At 34.2% G+C, this 27,313-nt stretch overlaps 3 protein-coding genes across 4 annotated transcripts; all 3 read right to left on the bottom strand.

Annotated features, from left to right (window-relative positions):
• Positions 1–4,969: 4,969 nt before the first annotated feature.
• On the bottom strand, positions 4,970–7,772 carry LOC131602585 (protein ANTAGONIST OF LIKE HETEROCHROMATIN PROTEIN 1-like). The gene has a single exon (XM_058874735.1). It carries the CDS (start codon positions 7,608–7,610, stop codon positions 6,363–6,365), a length of 1,248 nt encoding a protein of 415 aa, XP_058730718.1. The 5' UTR covers positions 7,611–7,772; the 3' UTR covers positions 4,970–6,362.
• Positions 7,773–10,925: 3,153 nt separating this feature from the next.
• Positions 10,926–13,096, bottom strand: LOC131607415 (thioredoxin M3, chloroplastic-like). Its single transcript, XM_058879422.1, has 2 exons — positions 12,817–13,096; positions 10,926–11,565 (listed from the first exon to the last, which is right to left on the bottom strand). Exons 1-2 carry the CDS (start codon positions 12,992–12,994, stop codon positions 11,249–11,251), a joined length of 495 nt encoding a protein of 164 aa, XP_058735405.1. The 5' UTR covers positions 12,995–13,096; the 3' UTR covers positions 10,926–11,248.
• A 2,840-nt stretch (positions 13,097–15,936) lies between these two features.
• On the bottom strand, positions 15,937–19,046 carry LOC131602586 (methylcrotonoyl-CoA carboxylase beta chain, mitochondrial). 2 transcript variants are annotated; one of them, XM_058874736.1, is made up of 9 exons: positions 18,660–19,046; positions 18,110–18,544; positions 17,868–17,958; positions 17,512–17,753; positions 17,221–17,385; positions 16,788–16,862; positions 16,532–16,663; positions 16,393–16,449; positions 15,937–16,301 (listed from the first exon to the last, which is right to left on the bottom strand). In XM_058874736.1, the coding sequence occupies exons 1-9, from the start codon at positions 18,915–18,917 to the stop codon at positions 16,098–16,100; spliced, it is 1,659 nt and encodes a 552-aa protein (XP_058730719.1). In that variant the 5' UTR covers positions 18,918–19,046; the 3' UTR covers positions 15,937–16,097. The 2 variants fall into 2 exon arrangements, with proteins under 2 accessions (XP_058730719.1, XP_058730720.1); XM_058874737.1 differs by having other exon boundaries at positions 18,110–18,537; positions 18,660–18,797.
• Between the last annotated feature and the right edge of the window lie 8,267 nt (positions 19,047–27,313).

The following is a 27,313-nucleotide window of genomic DNA, read 5'->3' on the forward strand; positions in this document are numbered from 1 at the left end:
AGAGAGTTTCCTTTCATACCTAAATATTCCTTCATTGCATCACCATCTTCACGGTCTCGGTTGATATGGGTACTGGAATCTATAGGGCAAACGCACTTCATAACTTGAATCACGTCTCGGTCAAGAGGAGAAAGGACCCACAAATTCGCTCTTCCCGAAGGTCTGGAATCTAGAGTCCAAGATAGAGGAAAAAGGAGTTCATCTCGCTCTCGCAATAATAGGGGAAGCATCATCCTATCCTTTTACCTGCATGAACTTGTCCTTCCAATCCTCATAAGGGTTAGAAAAGGGTTTCAACAAGCATCCCATAGGAAAATGGCGCAAAGATACCCAGCCATTGGTGGGGAGGAGTTCCGTCTTGAAGAAGTAGAAAAACACTCAGAAGGAAGGGGACACGCCCAAATTGAAGCAAATTATTTGGAAAGCTCTAAGCATTCCCTAGAAATTCAGAGTAACTTGGGAATGAGCCAAGTTAACATCAGTAAAGAACTCTGTTTTAAAGGAAGTAAAGGGAATCAAGACCCTTAACTCGTAGATAATGGGAGGATGAATATAGAAATGAAGGGTAGAAGGATCTCCAGAAGTATCCATGTTTTCCCTCTAGTCCCTCAAATACGATTCCATGATCACATCCCTCCCTCGGCCTATACTGGAAAATCTAATACAATGGTAGACTTTTTTGATCATTTCCTCAATTGAATAAAGGGACGTAATGTCATGGACATGAATAGTTTAGTTTTCTTCCCCATTATCAAGAGAAACAAGAGTTTAGGAAAGTAAAAATCTAACCCAGAAAGGCTCCTACAAAAAGAGAAAGTGAAAAAGGGAGTAAAAAGGTTCTTACAAAAGATATAGGAAGCCTAAAGGACCGCGCATTCACCCAATAAAAAAACTGCAACAAAAAGTGGGAAAGCCTCCACACCTAGAAGCCACGTGTAAAATGTAAGACTAGTTTATTTTCCCGAGAAACACCATCATGAGGTGCATTAAATGTCATCCATGCATTTCCCAGTCAAACACTCAATCTCTCAGAAGTGATTGACATTTTGACATCTCAGAACAACACCTCAAGTAGGCATATCCCTATGCGCCTTTAATTAAGAAAATCTCTCATATGGAAAAAAGCACGCTTCAAATAATAAAAGAGTTTTAAAACATTTTGTTCTTAAGAAAATCCCTCGTGCTTGAGGGTCTATGTAGTGTTAATTTGTAGAAGTCCTAAACTAGGGCACCCTCGCCCGATAACTAGGCCGCCTAGGCGGAGACTAAGAGGCTCGCCCGAGGGCATCCACGACGTGTGGGCCAAGGAAGGTGAAGTCTCTACTAATTCCTAAAATATAGGTGGTCAATAACTTCTCCTAATAAGAAGGAAGTGGTTGCGCCACTAAGGGGGCCAAACCCTAGGTTCAAAGGGGACTTTATAAATATGCTTTCCCACATGGAGAAGAGACAGATCCCAAGTGATACATATTCTATACACCCTAAAGAATGCAACACTCACTACAGTCTTAACACATGAGTACTTGTAACTTGTGACCACTCACCTCAATAGAGCCTCTCACCTCATGTGGGCAAGACTCTTAAATCACCACCGTAAAGGGTTTCTCACCATCGTGGGTAAGCCCTAACCACTGTAACGTGTTATAAATCTACTAAGGCCTCTGATTCTCCCTTCCCTTGTAGGGGAAACACACACACACACACTATACTTTTTTACCAGTACAAATACATTAGCACATATGCAAATTATTTGATTAAATATGATTTAATTAAATAAATGAGAATCAACAATTAATTAAATTAAATATGGGGTTTGCTAAAGTAGACCCACTTGATTTTATGAAGGTCTATTTTAGCAATATGCACATTAGGGTGCATTTAACTTTTTTTTAGTTAAAGCTTGCTAAAACACACCTTCATAAAAATAAGTGGGTGTATTTTAGCAAATCCCTGTAGGATTTTCTAAAATACACTCACTTATTTTTATGAAGGTGTGTTTTAGCAACATGCACCTTAAGGTGCATTTAACTATTTCGTAGTTAATGTTCGCTAAAATAGACCTTCATAAAAACAAGTGGGTCTACGTTAGCAAACCCCAATTAATATTGTATTTTATTTATTTAAAATAATTTGATTAAATTTAATAATATTTATTTGGCTTAATTGCAGTTTTGGTATCCCTATTATTCTTTTTTTTGAGTTTTGGTCCCCCTATTTTTAAATCCGGAATTTTAGTCCCTCTATTTTAGTTTTTTGAGGATTTTGGTCCCCCTGCAAATCCGAAGGCAATTTTTAATGAAATAAACCTCACATTAATGACGTGTCAATGTCAATTCAGCAGTGATAAGTTTAAAAAAACTATTTTTATTTAAGATTTATGTTAAACATGTCATTAATGTGAGATTTATTTCATTAAAAATTGCCTTCGGATTTGCAGGAGGACCAAAATCCTCTAAAAACTAAAATAGAGGGACTAAAATTCCGGATTTTAAAATAGGGGGACCAAAACTAAAAAAAAAGAATAATAGGGGGACCATAACTGCAATTAAGCCTATTTATTTTATTTTATTAAAAGAATTTTTAATGAAATATAAATAAGATTGAGCTTATTTTGAAAAAGTCTAAAATAAGAGTATTAGGGTTTTAGTAGATCTATATAAATAGAGAAGCTTTTTTCTCTTACAATCATAATTCTCGCCATTCTCATAAAAACGGCTAACATTGCGTTCGAGTTTGTACTCGCGTGGACTTTGTTGAGACGATGGTATTTTCCATGTTGATGATCAAAGTTAAAGCATGCTCCAATAGGTATTCTTATAATCCTAACTATTTAATTTGTTATTAATGATTTAATTAAGATTCATTCGTCGAGATTGTTCCGCTAAGAGGATCCAATTTTGAAAAACCCTCTTAAATCCCTACACATGACCCTCAAATGGAGTGATGTGTTGAAGATTCTTGGCATCACTTGTGACATGAAAGGAAGCTTCTGAATCAGAGAACCATGATGTGGAGGTAGAAGGCATTGGAAACAAAGGTGCTTGGAGGACTTGTGAAAGTTAGGGCATGCCTTGAAGGTGGTGGAGGCCTTGTCCACACATTATTCGGAAACTGACCATATGGATTGGAGTTTCCATGGGACGAAGGTTAGTTGTAGGAGTTTCCATTGAAGGATGGTGCATGAAATTGTGATTAAACCTATACTAGCAACTCAGAGTTGTATGACCAAACTTTGAACATACTTGACATTGTATGTTGGAGATAGGAAAATGTCCTCCTTTACCTATGCCATTGCGACCACCACGACTATTTGGTCCACCATAACAAGCTTGATAATCTTGCTCAAGATTATATGAGGATGTTTGTGAGGGCGACAAATTATTACCAATAGGATTTAAATCATCAATAAATGTAGAAGGTTCTACGATATGATTAAGATTGAGGGATACCAGATTTAAAATTGGTTGCTTCTTGAACTTAGCGAGACGAAGCTCGTGAGGCAATAGAAGAATTTCTACTTTATCTAGATCCATAACACTAAACTTGCTTTCAAATATACAGCGACAACTTGTGCATATTCAGAAGATAATCCCTCAAGGTTAGGGCATAAACAATTGTATGAATCTTGAAGAGATCATCCTAAACAGTTGAATTCCCAAGTATTATCGCTTGAAGCTCAACCCTAAGATGGCGTGCTCAAGCACAAGTGTGTTTCTGAAAGTAGTTGAACAACTGATCTCATAGTTTATGTGCATGAGAGCATTCAAGCATACATGAGAGAATTTCACTGGAAAAAGTAGATTATAGCCAGGACAATATATGATATTTTTGTAGCCAAACAAATACTCATAATTGACAGATCCAGTCCAGTACAACGAGTTTCATCATCAAGAATTTGAGGAGGAATTCGAGTGAAGACAACAAGATCAATAAGGTTATGTGCATTGATGTATAGTTCAACCTATTGGCACCAAAGATGAAAGTTGTTTTCATATAGTTTTTACGCATTTTTGAAAGAGAAGTGTAGGCAATATTATTTTTCAGTCGAATTTGAGATTGCCGACATATGAGTGGTGAAGACTTGAGCGGAAGAGGAGAACGACACCAGTAAAAGTGCTGCCACGGCCATAGATTGCACCTAGCAATCTGATATCATATTAGAATGTAAAGAGAGTATTTTTATCTTCGGTTGTAATTGATTTTTTATTATGAAAAGTTACTTACAAACTAGAGCAAGTGTTTGCATTTGTATTAGCAAACAATTAACCAGCTATAGCATGTTCAATACACTTAATATGACAGTGAGAGGTGTCAGTCTTGATAAGTAAATCAAATTTGAACTAAAGCTTAATCAACATATCTCTAATACCACTTATACATATGCATGGGCCTACCACTATCTCCTTCCCCAGAGTAAAACTTATCTGTAATTTTTAATTTTTATATTTCATTAAGACAATTCTTAGAAAGTGGAATAGTGACCACAGCATACACAGTTAACTTGGATGACACACTTGGAGAGAGTCGGTCGCCATGCAAAAGAAAGATGTTTTAGCTCTATAGGCTATGTAATCGGACAGAAATATTTTGGATGATGCAAGGAGCTGAAGGCTTGTAGTTCTATTGGCTTGTAACAACTTATATTGACCATAAGAGCATGTACTTTGGCACAAATATTTGTTTTATGAGTAATTACTGGATTGAATTCGACTTAAATATACCATTTATTTTTACAGATTAGCAGCAATACCTGGACTAGACCTACTAACAAAGGAGTGTTGTATTTGAATTTTGAATACAAGTCATGTCATGAGTAAAGATCATCTCCATTTCTCAAAAAAAATGGAGATGTCCATTACTATAGTTTTAATGTATAAATGTGCAAATATATATTTTATTTACATTAAAACTATAGTAATGGGCATCTCCATTTCTTTTGAGAAATGGAGAGGATCCTTAATTGTCTTAGTTGTCATGTTGTTGCCATGGATAGAAGATTATATGGTAATCAATAACTTATTACCATAAGATAACAGCAAATGTTCAGAACTTCAAAGAGTAAAGCACTGTTTGCTTATAGTTTTCTCGGACCACTAAGAACAGAAAAGAGCAATTAAGACAGCTAATCTAACCAGTAATCAATACAATAATAGAGTTGATATCAGGCAATTTCCTGGGGAATTAAAGAAGCAAAAGACTAAATCATATCAAAGGGATCATGAGGTTTCAATGCTCCCGATTTGCAGTTACAAGAAATATATAGTAGTAAAGTTTTAGCTAGGTAACAAATCACACAGTTAAATGCATGTCCATCTAGTCTTCTAACTGTCAATAAGGGCACTAAATATCATCAAGAAAGATCAAGTTTACAGAACTAAGATTATTACTAATGACCAAAACTTTTCTAACTACAACACAAAGTTTTAAAATGGATTCATAACCACAAAAACAGCCGTGACAAAACGGTATCGGAAGGTGTCGATACCAATACTATTTATTCACCATTTTTATGATAAACAACAAATTGTGTTTAATTCACACTGCAACAACCGCAATCAGATGTCGTAACACCTGTAGCGACCGAAATCGCGAAAGCCTTTACATGTCTGCAACGCGACCGAAATCGCGAAAGCCTTTACATGGCTGCAACGTGACCGTTATTTATAACTCACTGTTAAATTTGCAAGGTGCGTCTGTTTAGCATCATGTTACAACTTGCAAGATACAAATTCCATCAAGCCTTATCCGGACTAACTCAACTCAAAACAGTGACAAAACTAAAAGCAGCATAAACAAGTTCAACTGTCTCTGGCAATTCCAAAAGATTGGTAATGGGTAACATGGCAATATCAAATGGTCATTAACTTAACAATGAATCAAAATGGTATGAGTGATGAAACTATTCAATCCAACTAGTTCATAACAAAAAGTGAGAAATGGTCATTAACATAAAGCACGGACACCCCTGATCACAACACTGACACTGACACAGCGACACCGGTAATAATTTGAAAAATTAAATAAATTAAACGTAATCACAAGTGTCGGTGTAGGTGTCTGACACATACACTCCTTTTTCAGAAGTGTCGGTGCTACATATGTTTATGCACTATGGCTACTTTTTACACATTCCAAAAAACCATCACAAACCCATCCATTATCATCAATGAAATTAAATCTATAACATTATCAAAAGACTTGTAATCATCAAAAAGAATATAACTATGAAATGCTCAAGAGGCAGTATTTACAATACCGCATCCACACTAATTAACTAAGAGTGGAAGCTGAAAAATTGCATACATCTCGAAGCATCATGAATCCGTATACCTTTCCCCCACCAATTAAGAATCTGAACTGAGCTAACTACTAATTTTCTTTGCCATCGTAGCCAATGTCATCCTCATCGCCAAAGCCTCCTCCGTTAAACGATCATCCTCCAATACACAAGGTTCTCCATTTTTCCTCTGAGGTTCAAAATCACAAACCAAAGCAGAAAAATCCTCCCTCATCAACAAACTATTATGAAGAATCGAACAAGCACCGATATAAGCTACAGCCATCTTAATCTCCTCGCGAATGGGCCTACTCAAAACACCCCATTTCCTCAAACTAGCATCCGTTCTGAGAGCCGGAATCCGCATCAGTTCATGAGCAGCATTGAAACTCTCTTCAACGGAACCAGAAACAGTCACATTCTCACCAAAAGGTACCATGAGCCAAGGAAGCAGAGGATACCCGGAATCACCAATGAAATACTGATTAACACCGTTCACCGGAGAATCATTCAATAGCATTCTGTCGTCTATGTCATTGAACAAACTCGAAGCCTTAAGAATCACATAGTCCGTTTTGTGACCGAAAAAACCAGCCGCAATGCTGAGAATTCGACACGTGGAATCGACAACTATTTGAGCTGCGATTGTGGAATGTTGCTGTTGTTGGGATACTGATGGTGAGGAGGAGGAGGATGATGGAGCGATTTCGAAGCGAGAGCAGAAAATGATGCCGGAGCAATTAGGCAAACCGGAGAGAGATTGGAAATTCTGTGAAACGGAACGAAGGTCGTTAGCGTTTGGGAAAGAAAGCCAGAATCGGAAATTGGTGCATAGGACTCTACAGAGTTGTTTAACGCAGAATTTAGCGACGGAGACTGGCACGTTGAATTGAGATGAAATTTGGGAGTAATCGGAGCCGTTAGCGAGACGGAAGAGACCGATACCAAGACGGAGGCCGGCGGAGAGGTTGAGAGGGAAGAGGTAAGCCGGGTCACGGCATTCGAGGAGCGGTTCGAGTAAACCGGTGAGCCATTCGAATGTGGAGGAGGACATGAGGAAGGAGATGGGGAACCAATCAGGGTTAGGCGTGGGACGGTGGTTGTGTTTAGGGCGTTTGCGTTTGCGGGAGAGGAGGGTGGTGGTGACGGCGGTTTGTTGGGAGAAGAGGAAGTGGTGGATGAGAGAGAAAGTGGTGGAATTGGAATTGGAATTTGAATTGGAGTTGGGAGTGGAATTGAGGTGGAGGGAATTGGGAGGGAAAATGAGGAGAATGATGAGGAGGAGTTGGGAAATTAGGGAGGAAAGTAACGCAGCCAATTTACGAGATTCCATGGGAGAGAGAGAAAAGGAACGGAAATCGAGGTTAGGGTAAAAAGGGTTGGAGAGAGTGAGAGACAGATATACTGACTCATTCAGTAGAATACTGCTGCCCTTTCATTGGTACTATGAATGAACCTTCCATTTCGGCGCCGTTCTGTCTTTTCGAACCTTCTATTTCTGATTTCTGATTTCTGATATATGTATATTCTTCCAACGCACAATTTATTTACCCTTTTAATGCTATGAAAAATGTTTTGATCAGTTGGATCAAAAATAAATTATTGATTTTATCATTTGAGAGATTTTTTCTTAATCAGATTATTTTGGAGATTTGCTTCAAAGTACTAATTTGTTCGAATTAACACTGAATCAAATTAATTAAATTTGACTTTTATTAATTTGGATAGGGATTTTATGGCTTTAAAAACTTATCATTTGAAGCGGAAAGCAAATAGTTATTTTTTATTTTAAATTATATTAGTAATTTTTTCTTACAAAAATATTTTAAATAATTTTATGTTGTCGTTCAATAAAAATGATTTATTTGGTAATTATTTTGATTTATTTGGTAATTATTTTGAAAAGAGATTAATTGATAAGTATAGTCAATGTAAAAAAATTTACGTCATCATCGGTGCATCATCACTATTTAAATGAATTATTTTAAAAGAAATTAAAATAAAAATTAAATAATTTTAACAAATCAAAGCTCTAACACCTAAATGCTGCTCAATTATTCTTTCGTGCACTTCAGTAAAAATGCAAGTTGGGGCTAAAATAGGTTGAACTGAGTTAGGCTTTGTCAAGCCTAAGTCTGAACTGCCAAAAAAACTAAAGCCTAAATCTGACATGTAGCCTGTTATAGACTTACTTTTAGGCATGAGTCTGACCTTTTCGAAGGCCTGATTAACCTATTAATCTATCTAAAAGCCCATTTCTTGTAGACATATGTAAATACATAAATCAAATAATGTTTAAACATACTAACAAACTAAAAGACCAATGAGACTAAAAATTTGTTTGCATTGACTCTTCTTAACTTACTTATTAGCACTTATGACATTGTTCATAGGTGTTTTCATCTTATTAGCACTTATTGGTCTGGCTTAGGCCTGTGTAGGCGGCCGTAGGCTCCTGTTAGTCGGTCTTGGCTATCCCAACCCTAAACGCAAGCGACTTCTTGTTCTTATATGCACTTCAACAGGGGGTTAACATCCCCCTTCGATACGAAGTTCCTTATATCAAAAAGCACGAATTGACTCTTCTTTTCACGAAGATGTCATCAGTTGAGTCGACACACAACACTCATTACTCAATGTATGTTCAATAAATGGTATCCTAAATGATCGCGCACTCTCACTTATTGCCATTATGGTGGATCATGGGTTCTCTACGTTGAGGATATATATAGTAAGAATTTGATGAATGTATAATAAGTAATTTTGTAGATATATTCTTTGAACTTTAAGTTTTGTTTCTTCTGATTTTGATGAGCTCAAGTCTTAATTTATCAAAAAAAAGTTATAAAAATTAAAATTATATATAAGTAATCAATTGAAAAAAAACACGATAAATATAAACTTTAATAGACATTTTATTATAAAATGATTTATACTATAATTTGTAACAAAAGATTATTTTCCTCTAATCCTATTATAAGAAGAAAAAATAATCAATAAATAATTAATATACTTAATCTACATATAAATCAAATACATTAATTATTCAATAGTAAAATAAAAAAATAAATAAACTCTTTTATATTAGACATTAGTAAGAGTAATTTTTAATAAGGATAATGCTAACTTGTATCCTAAGAACACAAGTTAAAAACCAATTGAAGGAATAATATCTTAGAAATTGTGTATTGATTTTAATAAAAATATATAATTAATTTTTTTATTGTTTTTTTTAAGGTAAAATTTCTATAAGTAGATTTTTTAACTTGTATCCTTGAGGCAGAAATTAACATTACCCTTTTAATAAAGTTGCATCCTAGACCTCTTTATTTGATACTATCTTTATAGAAATAAAGTTTCATTTATTAGGGAATTATTAACCGTTAAACTAGGAAGTTGTGATAGTATTCTTTCGTAGTATGTTTACCATATTTTGGATTTTCTAATTATTATGTTGTGATAGAATATATTAACTAATAATAATTCAAACCCTGAAATCTAATATACTAACCACTTACTAAGCATAATTTTTAACACCAAAAAAAAAAAAAAAAAAAAAGCATACATTTGATTTTTTTTAGGGGAAAAATTAATTATATTTGAACTTTTTAGTGAAAAAAATTTAATTTTGAGTGAATTGATTTTAGTTAAAATTGTATTAAATGTAAAGTGATTTATATTTAGATAAGTACATGATATGTTTCCAACCCAAACACTTCAAAATTATTTAAAAATCAATTTTACATCTATAAAATAGTTTTTGCATATTCCAAAACCTAAACCAAACATATAGGGATGTCAATCGGGCCTTCAAATCTATTCTCCATCCCCGCTTCGGATCCCCGCTATGAGGGATTTTGTCTCCCATCCTCGTTCCTGCAGATCCCCGTGAATCGCCACGGATCCCCAAGGTTCATGCGGTCATCCATAAACATGCTTTTTTTTTTATTATTTTAAACCAAGTTAATAGTAAAAACTTAAAAAACTAACCACAAGAAATTTAGAAATTATTCCTTTATGATAAATATATTGTTTTAATAATATTTAATTCATAGTATTGAGTGTCATGACCACCAAAATTTCAAACTAAAAAAAATTAAAATAATTATTTAGATCCCACTGTTTTACTAACAATACATATATATTTTTAATTTGTGTATAAAATTAATTATATGAAATGACAACTAAACTTACATAATAATTTAAAATTATATATAAATTAATTAAGGACATTATGCTATTTTAGGCAGAGACTCCACGGGCGAGAAATATTTACGCCACCCCCGTCCCCGAAGTTCCTTCGGAAAAATTTTGTTCCTCATCCCCGTCTCCGCGGGGGAAAAATTCTCCGACTTTGAGACCTCAAACGGAGAATCCTCACAGAGATCCCGTTAACGGAGGCAAATTGACATCTCTACGAACATATACCAGTACTATTTGATATAAAAATTTAACAGGTAGTGATGTCAGTTGCCTCAATCAAAATTAATATCACATCATGCTACATTGTTCTTTTGTTCATTCATGTCTAAATCCTTATTCTTAATAGCATCTCAGTTGAATACGAGAATTTGAATTCATGTGATTGCATTAGTCAAACACCCATGCTTGATCAATAGACAAGAGTCACAAAACAAGGGAATAATGGTTGAGTAATGGGAAAATAAGCCCATGCTAATCAAATCACATCGTACTTGCAAGAACAACAGATGCTGTTCAAATCAGGTACCAAACAAACATACAAATTCAACATGAACCTAAACACTACTTTTCAAAGAAGATCTGGGATAGAAGTCCGAATATTTGTTACTATATAAAAGCAGACTCTCGGGGTCGTCGCACCTAGCTAATGCGAGGAAAAGTAAATCAAAGTATTTACAGAAAGAACTCAGTAATGTTGAGCAGCCGGACAAGATAACCGGAACTTTTAACCAAAATTCAACATGACCTGTAACAACAAAAGTTTATCCGTCAATTGAGCATCCTCTCGATTGCAGACACATAAAACTCCTTTGGCATGGTGCCAACTACGGCGTCAAATTTCTTGCCATTTTTAAACAACAAAACCACTGGTACAGCCTTAATTTCATACTCTGCAGCAATTTGCATATCAGCATCTGTGTTGAGTACAAAGCACTTGAGTCTTCCAGCATACTCAGTTGCAACCTCATCAATAACTCGGTGTACCATCCTGCACGGGCCACACCAATTTGCATAGAACTCAACAAGGACCGGAGTTTCACTTTTCAGAATCGAATTATCCCACAGATCTTTGTTAACTGGTGTAGCTGCCAGACAACAAACTCACATAAATTAAAAGGCTATCCAATGATTCAAAGTTTAATACTCGTTGACAGTGCAAAATTCACAAAATTAAAACCAGGGAACTGGCTAAAAGTAAGAAACACCAAAGGAAAAGGCACAAGTCTTGCATTGAGTGAAATATTTTCACTTAAGTTTCTGCTTGAAGTAAGAAATTTAGTTAGCAAAGTAAACAGAAAAAACTGTTATTCATTGAAAAACACAAACTATGTGATTGGTGTTTAGGCGGCTTAGCCTTTTCTGTAGCAGCGGAGGGACATAATGTTACGTCACTCCTAATTTTTATTTCTATTTTGACAAAATTTCATTCCTAATGTTAGGTTCCATCTTCATGAATAAATTCAAACAAAATGATGTTTGAAAAGGAAACATATATATACAACACTCATACACCTCAACTCAACGAGACACCTTTTCTAAAGGACAAAGCATTGAGGGCTCTCACACCCAAAGCGGACAATACCTCATAGCCGCAGTAGCACGGACTTAAAGCCGATCAGAACAAAGATCAAACTGATCTTTAGGTTTATGATATTCCTAATCTAGTTAGGACTTACAAGAATACATCAACATGGCCGGTTATCTATTGTCCTCTCATTCCTCTACTCTACTATCTATTTTGGGCACACAAAATTCACAGCAATCAAGTTTTGCATATACAGCAAGTAAAACATCTCCACGTTTGTTAATTCAATATAATAAAGTTCGTACAACAATAGAAGACAAACGGACAACAAGCAACGCCACTATTTTTTTTTTTTAATTGCAAAATCAATCCTCTTAAAAACTCCATTCATAGACCTAGGAGATATAACACTGCTATTCATAAGTCTTTGAACTCTATGTAAAAGATCAACTGCTTCTGGTACTAGGAAACCAAAAGTGGCAAAGGCAAAGAAGAAAGCATTACAAATGCAATTCAAGCAATCCTTTATTTTTTCAAATCTATAAAAATTCCAAAGGATTGGATCTTGAATGCACAATAACAAATAGAATCTTGATCCTAGCTCTAAATAAAACCTAATTAATTCAAATCTCAGTGTTTATCTGTTTATGGTTCGAAACATGAAACCCCAAAATAATCAGAAATATATATAAAGAAAATATATCAACTTTCGCAGTTCTTATTCTATATGTAGTTGAATAAATTGATCAATGATCACGTAACTTCCGATTTCCTTTACTACAAAATTGGGGTAACAGAATAAAAGAAATACCTCTGGTTTGTTGAAGGAGGGAGCGAATCTTGGGAAAAAGAAGAGGGTTTTGAAGGTGAAGGGGTTTGTGGGTGATTCGGGAATGGAGGGAAAATGAGGGGAGAGGGTTAAGGCGTGAAGATGGAGAAGAAGAAGAAAATATAGGTAAAGTGAGAGAAAGGGAAGTAGAGGAAGCCATTGGTGAAAGTGAGAGTGGCGAATGGGAAGAGAAGAGAATCTCACACAAAACCAAAACTGAAAAATGGGACCGCAGAGAATGAATAAAAGCACGAGGAGAAAACGGTGGGTAGCATATACTAATATTGCAGCTATTAAATATTTTGGATTGATACGATAATAAAAGAAGCCTTTGGTAATTATCTTTTCATTAAAAATTTATAATTTATTTTTTAAATGCTATTTTAAATAGTATTTTATCTTCTATTTTTGTTTTTACTATTTTAATTAAATTCATTTTTATTTTCTATTACTTATTCTAATTAAAAAACAATTATATTAAATGTTTTATATGTTATTTTACATTTATTTTAGTTGAATGATTAATTTTGTCAAATATTTGTCATAGGTTATAAATTAACTAACTTATTTATCAATAATTATTTTTACCAAACAAATTCTATTTTAGTGGTTTTTTTCTCTATTTATGTGGTTGTTTGTTGTTTTTCTTCTCGCTTGGTGACTTCTATACATAAATCAACAAACATACTATTAAAAATCTTCCAAATTTTTACAAGCATCTTAAGAAAAGATAAATAGAAAGCATGAATAACATTGGGGACTTAATTAAGGAGAACCACTCCCCCTCCAAATTCACATATCTATGACTCTAGGAATTAAGTCTCTTGCGAATTAAGTTAATAAGAGATTTACAGGTAGATTTCAATTGAGGATTGGTTCCTACATGCAACTCCGGATATTGAAATGGGAGAGATCAATCTTATAATATAGAAAATTCTCAGCTAACTCTAACAAGGATGAATCAACATTAACCCCAATCAAACTACTCTTATGGAAATTAACTCCAAGATCAGAAGTAAGTTCAAATCCCATTAGAATATCTTTAATGGGCCACAAATTCTCAACCGAGGGGTCGGCCAAGATTAAGGTACCATCAGCATATTAGAGATGGGTAGACGACCCTACTCTAAAACCAGAAAAGAGGCTCAACTCCTTAGCCTTCCTAAACAACCAACTTAGGCCTTCAACCACAAGGAGAAAAGGTAAAGGGGCTAGGGGATCCCATGCTTTAATCCTCTTTAGATATTAATCTCTCGAGTTGGGAAGCCATTAACCAAAACAACCATATTACTAGAGAATCACAAGCACACCTTCATTTATCATTAAAGTCAAATCTGATAAGCATATATTTCAGGAAGCTCCAACTAACTGAGTCATAAGCTTTCTCAAAATCAACTTTAAAAATAAGAAAAGCCTTTCTAAAACATTTAGCTCAATCCACCAACTCATTAACTGCCATAACACCGTCAATCAACATTCTACCTTTAAGAAAATCTGATTGGTTAAGAGAAATAAGTTTTTTCATCACCACGCTCAATTTCTTAGCAAGAACTTTGGCTAACAGCTTATAAAGAGACCCAACAAGGGAAATAGGTTGAAATTCACTCAACAGATCAGGGTTCTTAATCTCGGGGATAAGATTCACAAAGTAAGAGGTCAAAATATGTAGAAGAGAACTCATTAAACATAATCCTTACATCACCCCTCAGCATGTCCCAAAAACTTTTGAAGAAGGAGAAATTAAAACTATCAAGATCATGACTCATATTACCATCACACTAAGAGATCCCCATTAATCTTCTCCAGCGGGAAAGGGGCAGTCAAAACCTGATTATCCTCCGCATAAAAGGAACAGAAAGATATACCATAAAGTCCAGGTCGATCAACATTCGACTCCCTAAAATTTTCAAAGAAAATATTAAAGACCTCTAGACGGGTACCAACCTCCCTTTCAACCCAATTATCACCCACTTTAAGAGCTAGAAAGTAATTCATTTTGCTTCTACTTTTAATAGAAGCATGAAAGAAACCAGAATAATCATCACCTTCCTTGAGCCGTTTGGGCTTTGGAACAATTGAGAATTCTTAAGCTTGAGAAGAGCCCAAAGGTCAACAAAGGCTTTAGACTTAGAGTCCACATCGTAAACAGATGGGAGCCTTTATCAGCCAACAAATTTAGATCCTGGAGCATTGGTCTCGTTATTATTCCCTCCTTCTCCGAACTCTATAACAAGTGGTATCATAGCCCTAATTTAGCTTAGTGGGGGAGCGAGAGCTTGGTCATGTGTTAGATCTTCTTATAGGAGGTAAGAACTCACACTAGTGAGAAAGATTGTGGGCTCAAGTCTGAGTGGTTGATTCTCACACCACTAATTAATGGGTAAAATGTTAGATATTTAATAGAGACGACTCATATAGATTTAATGTCTTAAGGTTTTAGATGGAGATGTAATGTCTCTCTCTCTCTTGTTGTCCTAGAGCATTGGTCCCGTTGTTACTTCCACATTCTGTGAGCCACCCAACAAATGATATCAGAGTCCTCAATTTGCTTAGGGGAGGGAGCGAGAGTTAGAATCTAATTGAATTTTGTTATAGGAGATGAGAACTCACACTTATGGGAGATTAAGTCTTACACCACATTTACTCACGTATTACATGATACTTAAAAAAAATTAAGTAGAGATATAACGCCTCCTTCTATTGTGATCCGAAACCATTGAGTATGTTTTTACCCGCTCATTTCTCAAACTTTTATGGGGGGAGAGAGCTGAGTCATGTAGTATATATGATATTCTTTGAATCTTAAGACTTTTTCTTCTGACCATACTGTTACTGCAGCTTCATAGAAAATGTAGCAGGTATGCAAATATATCAACCATTTAATTTAATTTATAAATTTTAACCATGCGAAGCATATTATTAATAAAACATAATCAGATATCCAAACATGATTCATCATTTTTACGACTTCATTACTTTTGATAGATGTTACCGGTAGATTTCTCCATAAGTATTGGTCTATCTAATTCTATAACAAAGGTCAAAATTTGAGTGATTATTGAACCTAGACCAATTTGCATGCTAGATTTTGGAGTGAATACATTGTGTAATGCAAGAAGCATTTTTATTATAAATATGGTTGTTCCACGTTAACATGATGAAGAAAGAATTCCCTTTTCACTCTTCCTATCTTCCATTTCTTAACAAATCTACATCAGACTTTAACAACATTTAGCACACAACAAAGTTTCAACATCACATATTCACATTCTAAATACACCATATTTGGTATCTTCCGTGGGACGGTTCAAGGAAGCAGAAACACATAGACCAATTATTTTTCTTGTATCAGCTGGATCAATAATTCCATCATCCCAAAGCCTTGCTGTCGAGTAATAAGGACTTCCTTCTCTCTCATACGCCTCAACTACTTTCGTTTTGAACTTTTCTTCCTCGTCCTTGTTCCACTGTATTACAAGCACAAACAAAGACATATGAGACAAACCATGAACTTGTCACTAGGTTAAATAATTGTCTCAACAACATTGTTTTTTTTACCTGAATTCCTTGCTTTTTCTTACTGCCTTTCTCTACTTGTGCCAGAACACCAGCAGCCTGATGAATATGAACTAAGGATCAATCAAGTCTTCAAATCCAAAAAATTTGTAAAAAAATCATGACTTGAGAGATAAGCTACCTGAACACCACCCATCACTGATATTCTCGCATTAGGCCAAAGAAACATGAAGTTTGGACTATAGGCACGGCCACACATTGCATAGTTTCCGGCACCAAAGCTTCCACCAACAATTATAGTGATTTTAGGTACCTACAGCATGTATTTATTCGAAGCAAAAACAGTCATTAGTCCTTTTTAAAAACAATTCTGTCTGTTTCATTTCTCTTGTATCTTCTAGTCTTCTTTTTGAAGTAATTTGGTAGAATCCACAAACCTTTGCGCAAGATACAGCCATCACCATTTTCGCACCAGACTTTGCTATGCCATTTGCCTCGGATCTTGAGCCCACCTACCAAAGAGACATGTGTTACAGTATCATTCTTCGTCAAAATAACAACAGGGTAGTTTTCCAATATCGTAACTCAAAATTGTTAACAGAAAAAATGCTTAGGTTTAACAAAAAAACTGAAAAAATGAGACACAAACTAATAGTAAACATTTTGCTTCAGCATTCTAAACATTTCCAGAAAACTATGATTGTAAATAGGACAAAATATGATGGATGACATTAAGTGTATTTGTCAATCACTTGTTGAACCAATCCAATGATTTTGTGAGGAAAGAGAGAACCAAACTACTCAGAAATCGGAATATAGTGACACAATGTATCATAATCAGAGAAACTGAAGAATAGTTTGAATTCATACCATGAATCCAGTGATGTTCTGAAGGAAGACCAAGGGAATGTTACGCTGAGTACATAATTCAATGAAATGAGCCCCTTTCAGAGCAGATTCATTAAATAAAATCCCATTGTTTCCTATAATTCCTACAGGCTGTCCAAAAATCCTAGCAAAACCTGTTACAAGAGTCTGAATGGAAAACTCATCAATGGAAAATGATGCATGTAAAATAAATAAAAATATAAGTTCCATAGCAATCCATACACATAAAAACAATGATTAAATAGGTAGAAAGTGAAGTGAATAAGCCCTCACAGTGCCATACAGTTTCTTGAATTCATCAAATTCACATCCGTCAACAATGCGAGAAATCACTTCTCGAATATCAAACTGCTGCTTAAGATCAACGGGAGCAATAGAACGAAGTTCATTGACATCATATAGTGGCTCTTTATATTCATAATCCATATTTTGCAATCCATTTGTCGAGACATCTCTCCCAGCCATATGCAAATTCTTAACAATGTCCCTCCCAAGTGCAAGTGCATGAAGTTCATCTACAAAAAAACAAAACATGTATAATGTCTAATACAAACCGAGTTGACTTATCATTAGTTATCACATTTTCTATCGACTTCAACGAGCCAGAGAAAATTATCCTTTGCAAATACCTTGAGCAAAATAGTCTGAAACACCCGATGTCTTGCAATGCACAGCAGCACCTCCTAAATCCTCTGCAGAGACTTCTTCTCCAGTGGCAGCCTATAAAATCATTCAGTTGATGTTAATGTAAGATAGACATGCAGAAACAACAATGTTTAAAATTACAAGAATCGGGACATAAAAATTAGTAGCCAGATAGTATCACAAAGAGGGTATTGGAGCATAAGAGTGGCCGGAGGCCAGGGCTAACCTTAACAAGAGGTGGCCCTGCTAAAAAAATAGTGCCATTTCCCTTGACCATCACGCTTTCATCGGCCATAGCAGGTATATAGGCACCACCAGCAGTGCAAGAACCTAAAACCAAAGCAATTTGCGGAATTCCCTGAGCAGACATTATAGCCTGATTATAGAATATTCTACCAAAATTCTCCCTGTCCGGAAACACATCAGCCTGCTTCGGAAGGAAAGCGCCACCACTATCAACGAGATACACACACGGCAAATTGCATTGAGCAGCAATCTCCTGTGCTCTGAGATGTTTCTTAACAGTAATAGGAAAATAAGTCCCTCCTTTAACAGTAGGATCATTCGCCACAAACATACAAAGTCTACCATGTACCGGACCTATCCCAGTGACAACCCCTCCAGATGGCAAAGGCTCTTCATATAATTCATGTCCTGCAAGCTTCATCATCATCATTCAAAAGTTCAAATCTTTTTTTAGATAAACACATAATGTTCAAGTAATAAACTTTCTACAAAACCCAAATGAATGATGAGTAAGAGAAATGAATAAGAACCTGTGAGAGTTCAAGGAAGGAAGAACCGGGATCAAGAATGCGATCGATTCTCTCTCTGGGAAGAAGTTTGTTTCTACTAGTGTTCCTTTTGACAGCTTGTGGTCCACCACCGGCAAGGACGTTATTGACGTGAGATTGAAGTTGAGTGATCAAGTGTTCCATGGCTCCGCCATTAGGAACAACACCCAAACACAACCCTCTTGTTAAGAGTAAATTGGAGGATATCCAATTTGCTTTTCTTCCAATTAATTTGAACATATTTTATCTTCTTCTTCTGTGTGCGTGCTTGGTCGCTGGAATTAATAGTAATGGCGTGGTGTCATTGGACTCTGCTATGGACAAAATCTCCAGCTAATTGTGTTGTGTCTATCGGATCGGAGGATGATGATTAAAAAATATGTTGATAAAAACCCCTTGGATAATCTTGCCACGTACTTTCTTCTTTCCTTTTTTTTTTTTTTTCCTTTTGGAATTTTAAGAATATAGTAACAATTTTCTTTTACCTAATTTCACATACAAAATCGGTTCATGTGAACAAATTTAATTTAATCTTTTTTTATGAAGTTGAATATCCGTGTGTCTCAACTCTCAAGAGATTATTCCTTCTAGTCAAACTAGCGGGATACCCGTGCGTACGCACGGGTACTGGTGACGCGAATTTGTTTTTAATACATAATATAAATAAAATGAAAGAAAAAAGAAATTGTAAAATAAAAAAATTGATTAATTTATTTTTTATTTAGAAGATAAATTAGTAGTAAAGTTGTTAGTGTTTATTACAATAATAATTTTTGTCATATATTAAAATTAGATTAGTAGTAAAGTTGTTTTGTTTATGTACAAAAGTATTATTTTTGAAAATTTCTTTACCCACCTCCCTATGGGTGGTCACCTCCTGCGAAAAACCAAAACTACCCCTGCTTCGGAAGTTCATTTCCGAAAGCGTGTTTTTTTAAAAAAATTGACTTACTTCGGAAGTTCATTTCCGAAACAATTATTTGCGATTTCTGCAGATTTATCAAAACACTCCCCCTCCCCCAATCATTTACCCTAAATCAAAACAAAAAGTGGCAGAGGCGAAAATTTGTGCAAACAGAATTCCAAAGCTGCATCAAGGCTCCAATCACACTGCTAAACAACATTCAAAAGCCCTCAATCCTAACACTTTGTAAGTTTTGAAATTTTTAGATCTATTATTCAAATGCATGTTATTTAGGGTTTTAATTGCATAAATGATATATGGCTAGGTTGTTAGTAGTATTTAGGTTGTTTAGAAGCATTTTGATTTGGTTTGAAGGTTGATTTAGGGGTCTGCCATGGAAGTTGCAGGAAATTGCATCGCAGGGGTGTTTCGGAAGTTCATTTCCGAAAACACCTCCATCCCAGTTTTCGGAAATGAACTTCCGAAATATATCAGAAGTTCAAATTTTTTTGTTTTTTATTTTGTCTCGCATATTAATCGATTTCAATTGTTTACAGGAACATGTCTTCTAGAGAGGGCGCTAAGGGAAGAAAGGATTCTTCAAAGAAAGAGGTGAAAGAGGTGAAGGAGGTGAAGGAGGTGAAGGAGAAGAAGAAGGTTTCGACCGGCTCTACTTCTCGTTCCCAGGGGGCCCGGGGCCCGGATGCTCAAGCTCAGTCTTCAGGCGTGAGAGTCGTGATCAACGCTGATGGTTCTGAGACTGAGTGGGATGAGGATTGGTATAATTATCTTCATTCGGAGGAGTTCGCTCGTCGGGAAGAATAACGTGTTTTTTTTGTTTGATGTGTATTTTGTAACGCTCGTCGGGCAGAATAACATGTTTTTGTTTTGTTTTGTTCTGATTTCGGATTGTATCGCACAGTGTATTTGTATTGGATTTATCATGTTAGTTTTTGGAAGTGGTAACCGGGGTCGGAACATATGACGGATGAGGTGGATGTCTGGAGGAAGTAGAACTGGAGATACGTCCACCACGAGACAAAGTAGCCAATCAATGTAAGCTATAGTTTATGATTATCATTTGGGGGCGTCATTTCTAAAAAATCAAGATTAAAAATAATAAGATTTTTTTTCCAATTTTTTGTAATGACGTCCCCTGATGATAATGATAAATTATAGCTTACATTGATTGGCTCCTTTGTCTCGCGGTGGACGTACCTCCGGGTCTTCTTCCTCCGGACATCCACCTCCTCCGTCATATGTTTCGGCTCCGGTTACACCTCCTTCGTCATTTGTTACTTTCAGTTGTACGTATTTTTATTAAAATAATAAATAAACCTTTTGAAATTTGGAAGCCTTTTTTTCTCCCCACCACTCTCTCATCCCCACCTACCCGTGTTTAACAATATGTAACTTTAATTTTATGTAATATTATCGTTGTAACTTTCACCCGATTAAATAAAGCGAATTGTTCATTTTCTTCTGTCCAGACCTATTTTCGGAAGTGCATTTCCGAATTCCTCCAAGGGGGGTGCGCTCGGAGATGAACTTCCGAAACACCACATTTTCTGAAAAGTGACTTTATTTCGGAGATGCATCTCCGAAATCAATATTTTATATTAAAAAAAACACGTTTTCGGAAGTTCATTTCCGAAAACACCTTTTTTCCAAAAAAAAGTACCGTTTCGGAAATGAACTTCCGAAACAAGGGGTATTGTGGTAAATTCACCAGGGGTGGGCAAGAAGGTTAGGAGGTGGGTGAAGAAAAAACTTTATTTTTCCCCTTAATGTTTTCACATATTTGAAACAAATTATTGATAAATAAATTTGTTATCCAATATTTAGATTAATAGTAAAATTATTTCCATTTATAATAGCTATAATTTTTTCACGCATTTGTTTTCAAAATGTTATAAAAAAGTGTCAAATTAATTTAACCAGTAAATTTTATTGTTTTTAAAAAAATAATACACTGGTGCCTATATTTTTTTTGTATATATAAAATTTTTAAATGAACAATTTATTTTATTGGATATAATCATAATTTTCTTGAAAACAACAGTAATAATTTATTGTCTCAAACATCTATTTAATAACTGCTTTTTTTTTCTTCAAACAGGTACTAATATTTTGTGGGTTTTAAAAAAAATGGAAATCTTTTAAATTGTATTAATTACAGTTTTTGGTTTGTATATATATAGTTTAATTGTTTTGAATTACCAATAAGTTGCATGACTCAGTTGGCATGTCATTAAAATAATAATGAAATTGAAAACAATCCACTGAGCAACAACATTCACCAAAAGAGAGCATGTCATTGATTTATTACATTTGAGAACATGAATGTCAAATTAATAAACAAAGAACATCCTCAGTTTTAGTAGTGTTTGATTTGATATTAATGATGTATCCAAAATTTCAAAATAATTATTCTCGTTCATTTATATACCTAATTTAAAAAAAAAAAATATCTATGAAAACTCAGCATTTGATAAGGCTTTACTTAACTGGCCATAGCTTTATTCGACCCATTTGCACGGGTTCTCGTACGGGATAAGCATTTGTTTCATATGCATATTTTTTGTATATTTTTTAATGGAAAAATGTCTGGTACGCGTGAAAATATAATAATTAAATGTATAGAAAAATGTTTGGTACCAGTGAAAAAATAATAATTAAATGTATAGAAAAATGTCTGGTACTTGTGAAAAAAATAATTGAATGTACAAAAAAATATCAGGTTCCCGTGAAAAAATAAAAAATTCAATATATTAATCAATAACTTCATGTTCTCATTAATGTTCAATATTTTGATCAATAATTTGACAGTCTCGTTAATATTCAATATTTTGAACAATCACTTTACGTTCCCTTTATAATTATTTTAATTTGGTGTTATAAAAAAATAAAAATTGGTGAACAGAAAAAATGATCAATAACTTTATGTTCCCGTGTCCAAATATTATTTTTGTTTAGGTATCGTTAATGTTGAATATTTTATTCAATAACTTCATGTTCTCATTAATACTTAATATTTTGATCAGTAAAAATTGTTTTGTAAAGTATGCTACGGTTTCTTGTTATCATTGAAGCATAATATAATTTACGGTGCAAGAATCACCCGGTTTAACTAAAAAATTTAAAACTAAAAATTATTTTGTAACATATAAGAAATCCGTGCGTCTGCACGGTTTCTGGTGTGGGTAGGACCGAGTTAATCAGATACATACATACATATATATATATATATATATACATATATATATATATATATATATATAGTATTAAATAAAAAAATCAAAAAAAAATTTATATCAAAGTGAAATATAGAAGTTTTAATATTTAAATAAAAATATTTAATTGATAAAAAAATTCAAAAATAATTTTTATTTATAGAATATGATATAATATTAATAAAAAAAGTAATGTATCAAATATTGTTTAGATTCCACTCACTAAACATGAATATGAATAAGAGTAATGAACATTTGAATGTAGATTATAACAATTAAATAAAAAGTTTAAATATTCTACAAACACTTCTTTAAATAAATTAAAAACAATTGCATAAGTTTTTAAAAACGTCTATTATTAAATAAATTATTAAACACATAATTTATAAAATATAATAATTGTGAAATACAAAAAAAATGTTTTTTTTAAAGATTGATAGAGTTGCAAGGATTTATTATGAATTTCAATATATGATAGAGTTGCATCAATGATATATAATTTCAAAATAAAAATATTATTAATATCATACAAGCCATGTTATGTACAACGAATCTAAGTTGGTAATTTTTTTTTATCATATTTAAAATACTCTGTCAATTGAAATCTTAAAATTCCACAGAATTTTAATTTAATACAAATTTTAGGTTGTTTGTTTTTGAAAAAACTTTGGCTAATTTGTTTTCTGTGCACTATAATTAAATATTAGTTCCATTTGTTTTCAGTATCCTATAAAATAATAATCTAAAACTTTGTCTAATTTGTTTTCAGTATCCTCTGAAATAATAATCTAAAACCCAATATGCAACACTCATGCAACCAACCAAAATATACACAAAAAGTGTTTAAACAACAAAACTCCATTATATAAAACTCAAACCAAAATCCAGTATCTATATCTATCTCAACCTACACCTGCTGAGCATATCCATTTGTTCCATGTGACAACTTGTTCTCTGATTATTTTTTGTCTTGATCACAATGATCCATGTGTAAGCTTCTAAGAGTACAAAAATTCCACCTAAGGTTGCAATAATGTCAGTGTTAGTTGCAATGAAAAGAAAAAGGTACATCTTGTTTGTCAATTACAAGAACTTGTTGGTGTTGATTGTGGATGTGAACCATACTCCTTTCATTGAAAGAAATGAGTCTGTTTCTCCAAGTTGAATTCTCCATGGCAGTAGAACTTGGAAATGGTAGCAACTGTGTGCCTGAAAAAGCATATGTAACAGTAAAATTTTAGAAATTAAGTTTCTCCAATGATTTATTTTATCTAAAGTATTGGAATGATCGACAAATATATCATTGTTACACGTGTTTGATCAGTATGATTAGGCAGTATAATTAATTATGTTAGCGTAAAACTATTTTTACCGACACCGAATCAAACTTTATAAATTTACCTGAGTAAATGGATGGTCCAAAGCAGCCAACCACCTATATCACATAGCCCCTCGACAAACATCAGACGAAACGTAACAGAATGGAAAAACAGCGAAAAACCAGGGCAAGAAACATAAACCAGAGCTGAAACCATAACATGACTAACTCGAAAAATTGACAATCAGAGCGACTGATAGTTGTTCTAAAATTTGCTATCTTTCACTTGAGCATCAACTCTAGAACAACTTTGCGATAATAACTACTGCACTATTCCAAAAGACAAACAAAATTTTCAACAACGAAAAACACGCGGCGTGAAATAGCAATGAAGTTAGATTCAATACCTCCATTTTGGATATGTTTTGCATCCATTTTGGATCTGTTTTGCATCCTGCTATTGTTATAATTGGTTGTTGAATGTGGAATAGCAATGGAGTTAGATTCAATACCTTGAAGCAGTGCAACCAAAGTTCTGAAATATAAAAACATACAATTACCCCAAAATAGTACAGTTTGTGGTTAGTTAATACATGTGCATCTAACTATGTTCATTTCAATTACAGACCAACTCCAGTGCGCGAAATTCAAAGGGAAGATCATCTATTCAAAAACAGAAACACGCTAAGCAAAAAAGGAAGAATCCTTACCATACTTTTCTTTCCTGAGCCGATTGCATAACTGTGACTTGTACCGACCGACAATACCATCCAGTGAATTCATGAGAATCACTTCATCCGTAGTAATTATACACCTGATTTGCTCAAGGTTGACAACAATCTCCATCTCCCTTCCTAATATGGAAGAAGGATAAATAAAGATGATATTGTAGTGTCATGTATTTAATACCTGCACAAACCTACATCTGTGATATAGTGGTATAACACCCCCAGCCACTATCTAACAACACTTACATGAACTGAAATAGTAACTTAAGATCATGTTATTCTTACTTGAGTATTGGCTGGATTGGAAAAGACAATAACCCTTGAAAGTGCAATCACTCCAAATTTGAACTGCAATTTAAAAATGTCAAAGAAAATAGAAATCGTAGCAATCTCATCGTACAAATTTAGACTCTCGAAGATATGACTTGATATTACTTGACAGTTGTAGTCAGCAAAGTTGGGCTCCATAAGTAATGAAACTCCCATATGATCCTTGAAGAAGGTCGAAATTGCAATTACATGAAACCTGTCATAATTTAATCCTACCCTGCGCTAACAGATTTCAAAAAAAAAACTGACACCGTTCATGACTATTTCCACAGTTCATTCAAACTCAATTCAACTCAGAAATCCAGACTGAGTCATGTACATCTCATTCAGTCCCTACAATAATCCATACACTTACAGTGCATTCACATAACAAATTTTCATTCTAAACCTAGCTCACATACCAATAATGAACAGAAAAAACCAATAGATCTTAAACAATCATTTCCACAAGATCTAACTCAAATCCATGTCAAGAAAAATTCCAAACAATCCACGGGCAAAACCAAACTCAAACCGCAGCCTTGCGCCGATACATGCATCAAGTCATATTTACTAAAACGTGTACATCCAAACAACACAATCCAAAGCTTGATGCACAGCTAAGCTTCCAACCGATTTCCAAGCCAGTATCATACGGTTCATTCACATATAGATTTCCTGCACATCACATACATACAAGACTCAAATCAGATCCAATTCACATTAAAACCCTCACAAACAGATTTCATTTATACATATCCAAGCCAACCATGCATACACACATATATTTGCATACAAACACACACTGCATTGTAACTGATCCTAACAGAACAATAACTGACTAACAGTTTTAATAACTTTCTATAACTAATTATTAACTGTTAACAACCTAAGTATAACTACTAACCTTCAGAATAACTAACAACTTTTTCCTAACATTTGTAACAAAGTTAAAGTACCTTCAGCAATGCTAAAAAAGCCTCGGTATTTTAAATATCAAAATGGAGATAACAGCTGCAACAGCTCCTTTTGCATTTCCTAGTACCTGGAAAAGTCAAAACACTTTCATGTAAGAGATGCACACTATCATGTTCAGTTACTTGTAGGAGTATATTTTTCATAGTAAGATCAATATTCTGATTTTCTAATGCAGTACATAGGAAATAAAATAACACATTTGTATTCATGATTACCTGAAGTGTTAATGCACTGGTGTGCTTTGTTATCCATGTCATAATTCAAATTCACTTCCAATACGATAAGAAGCCATCACTTCATACACAATCCTACACACACACACACAAAAAAAATTCAGTTCAAGCCAAATCAGTGAAAAACAAAGGCATGCACACACATGTAATTCAAGTTAGGCTATTCAAAAACTGAAATCACCATATATTTGTATGCACAAATTCAAAAATTCAAATACAATGTCGGTTCCAATCACCGTTCCATGAGTATTCCCTCCAACACCGTCATCCTCCCTCAACAACAGTTCCTGAAAGCATATCAAAACCAAAAATTAATATCTTAATATATATTTAACACATTACTAAAAAAATCATGTCCATCTATATAATGACCTGGGTGATGATACCGATACCGCCAGTAGTGTCATCAATCAGTATGTAAGACAAAAGGAAGATACCACCACAACATACTACAATGGTAGAAACAAAAAAAATCAACATACTACAATGCTATGGAAGACAATATATTTGCTGCAGTAGGTGAGAAATTCTCCATTCCCTGCATCACACTTCAAGGTTGGCTCATAAACAATTTCCAGGAACATAACATGTCCAAATCTGCAGAAGTTAATACAAATTCAATTCTAAATATTAATTCTGGAATCAAGAGTTTTAATCCAATTATAAACATATAATAAACTATACCCGAGATAAGAAACCGAAGAGGAATTGAAGAAAACATATTGCACAATTATAACATGACCACGCTCATACGAACACAAGAAAACATGTCCAGTTCTTCATGGTATGGACCACGGATACGTTACTGGTCTGCAATCTATACAACAACTTACAACATGAAAATTAATTGAAGAACACAAAAACGAATATCAATTAACAAAATAGTTTCAAAAACAGAAATAATTGCATCACAGGATATGAAATCAAGGTCGC

Source organism: Vicia villosa, linkage group LG5 (genome assembly GCF_029867415.1).
Source record: "Vicia villosa cultivar HV-30 ecotype Madison, WI linkage group LG5, Vvil1.0, whole genome shotgun sequence".
Classification (NCBI taxonomy): domain Eukaryota; kingdom Viridiplantae; phylum Streptophyta; class Magnoliopsida; order Fabales; family Fabaceae; genus Vicia; species Vicia villosa.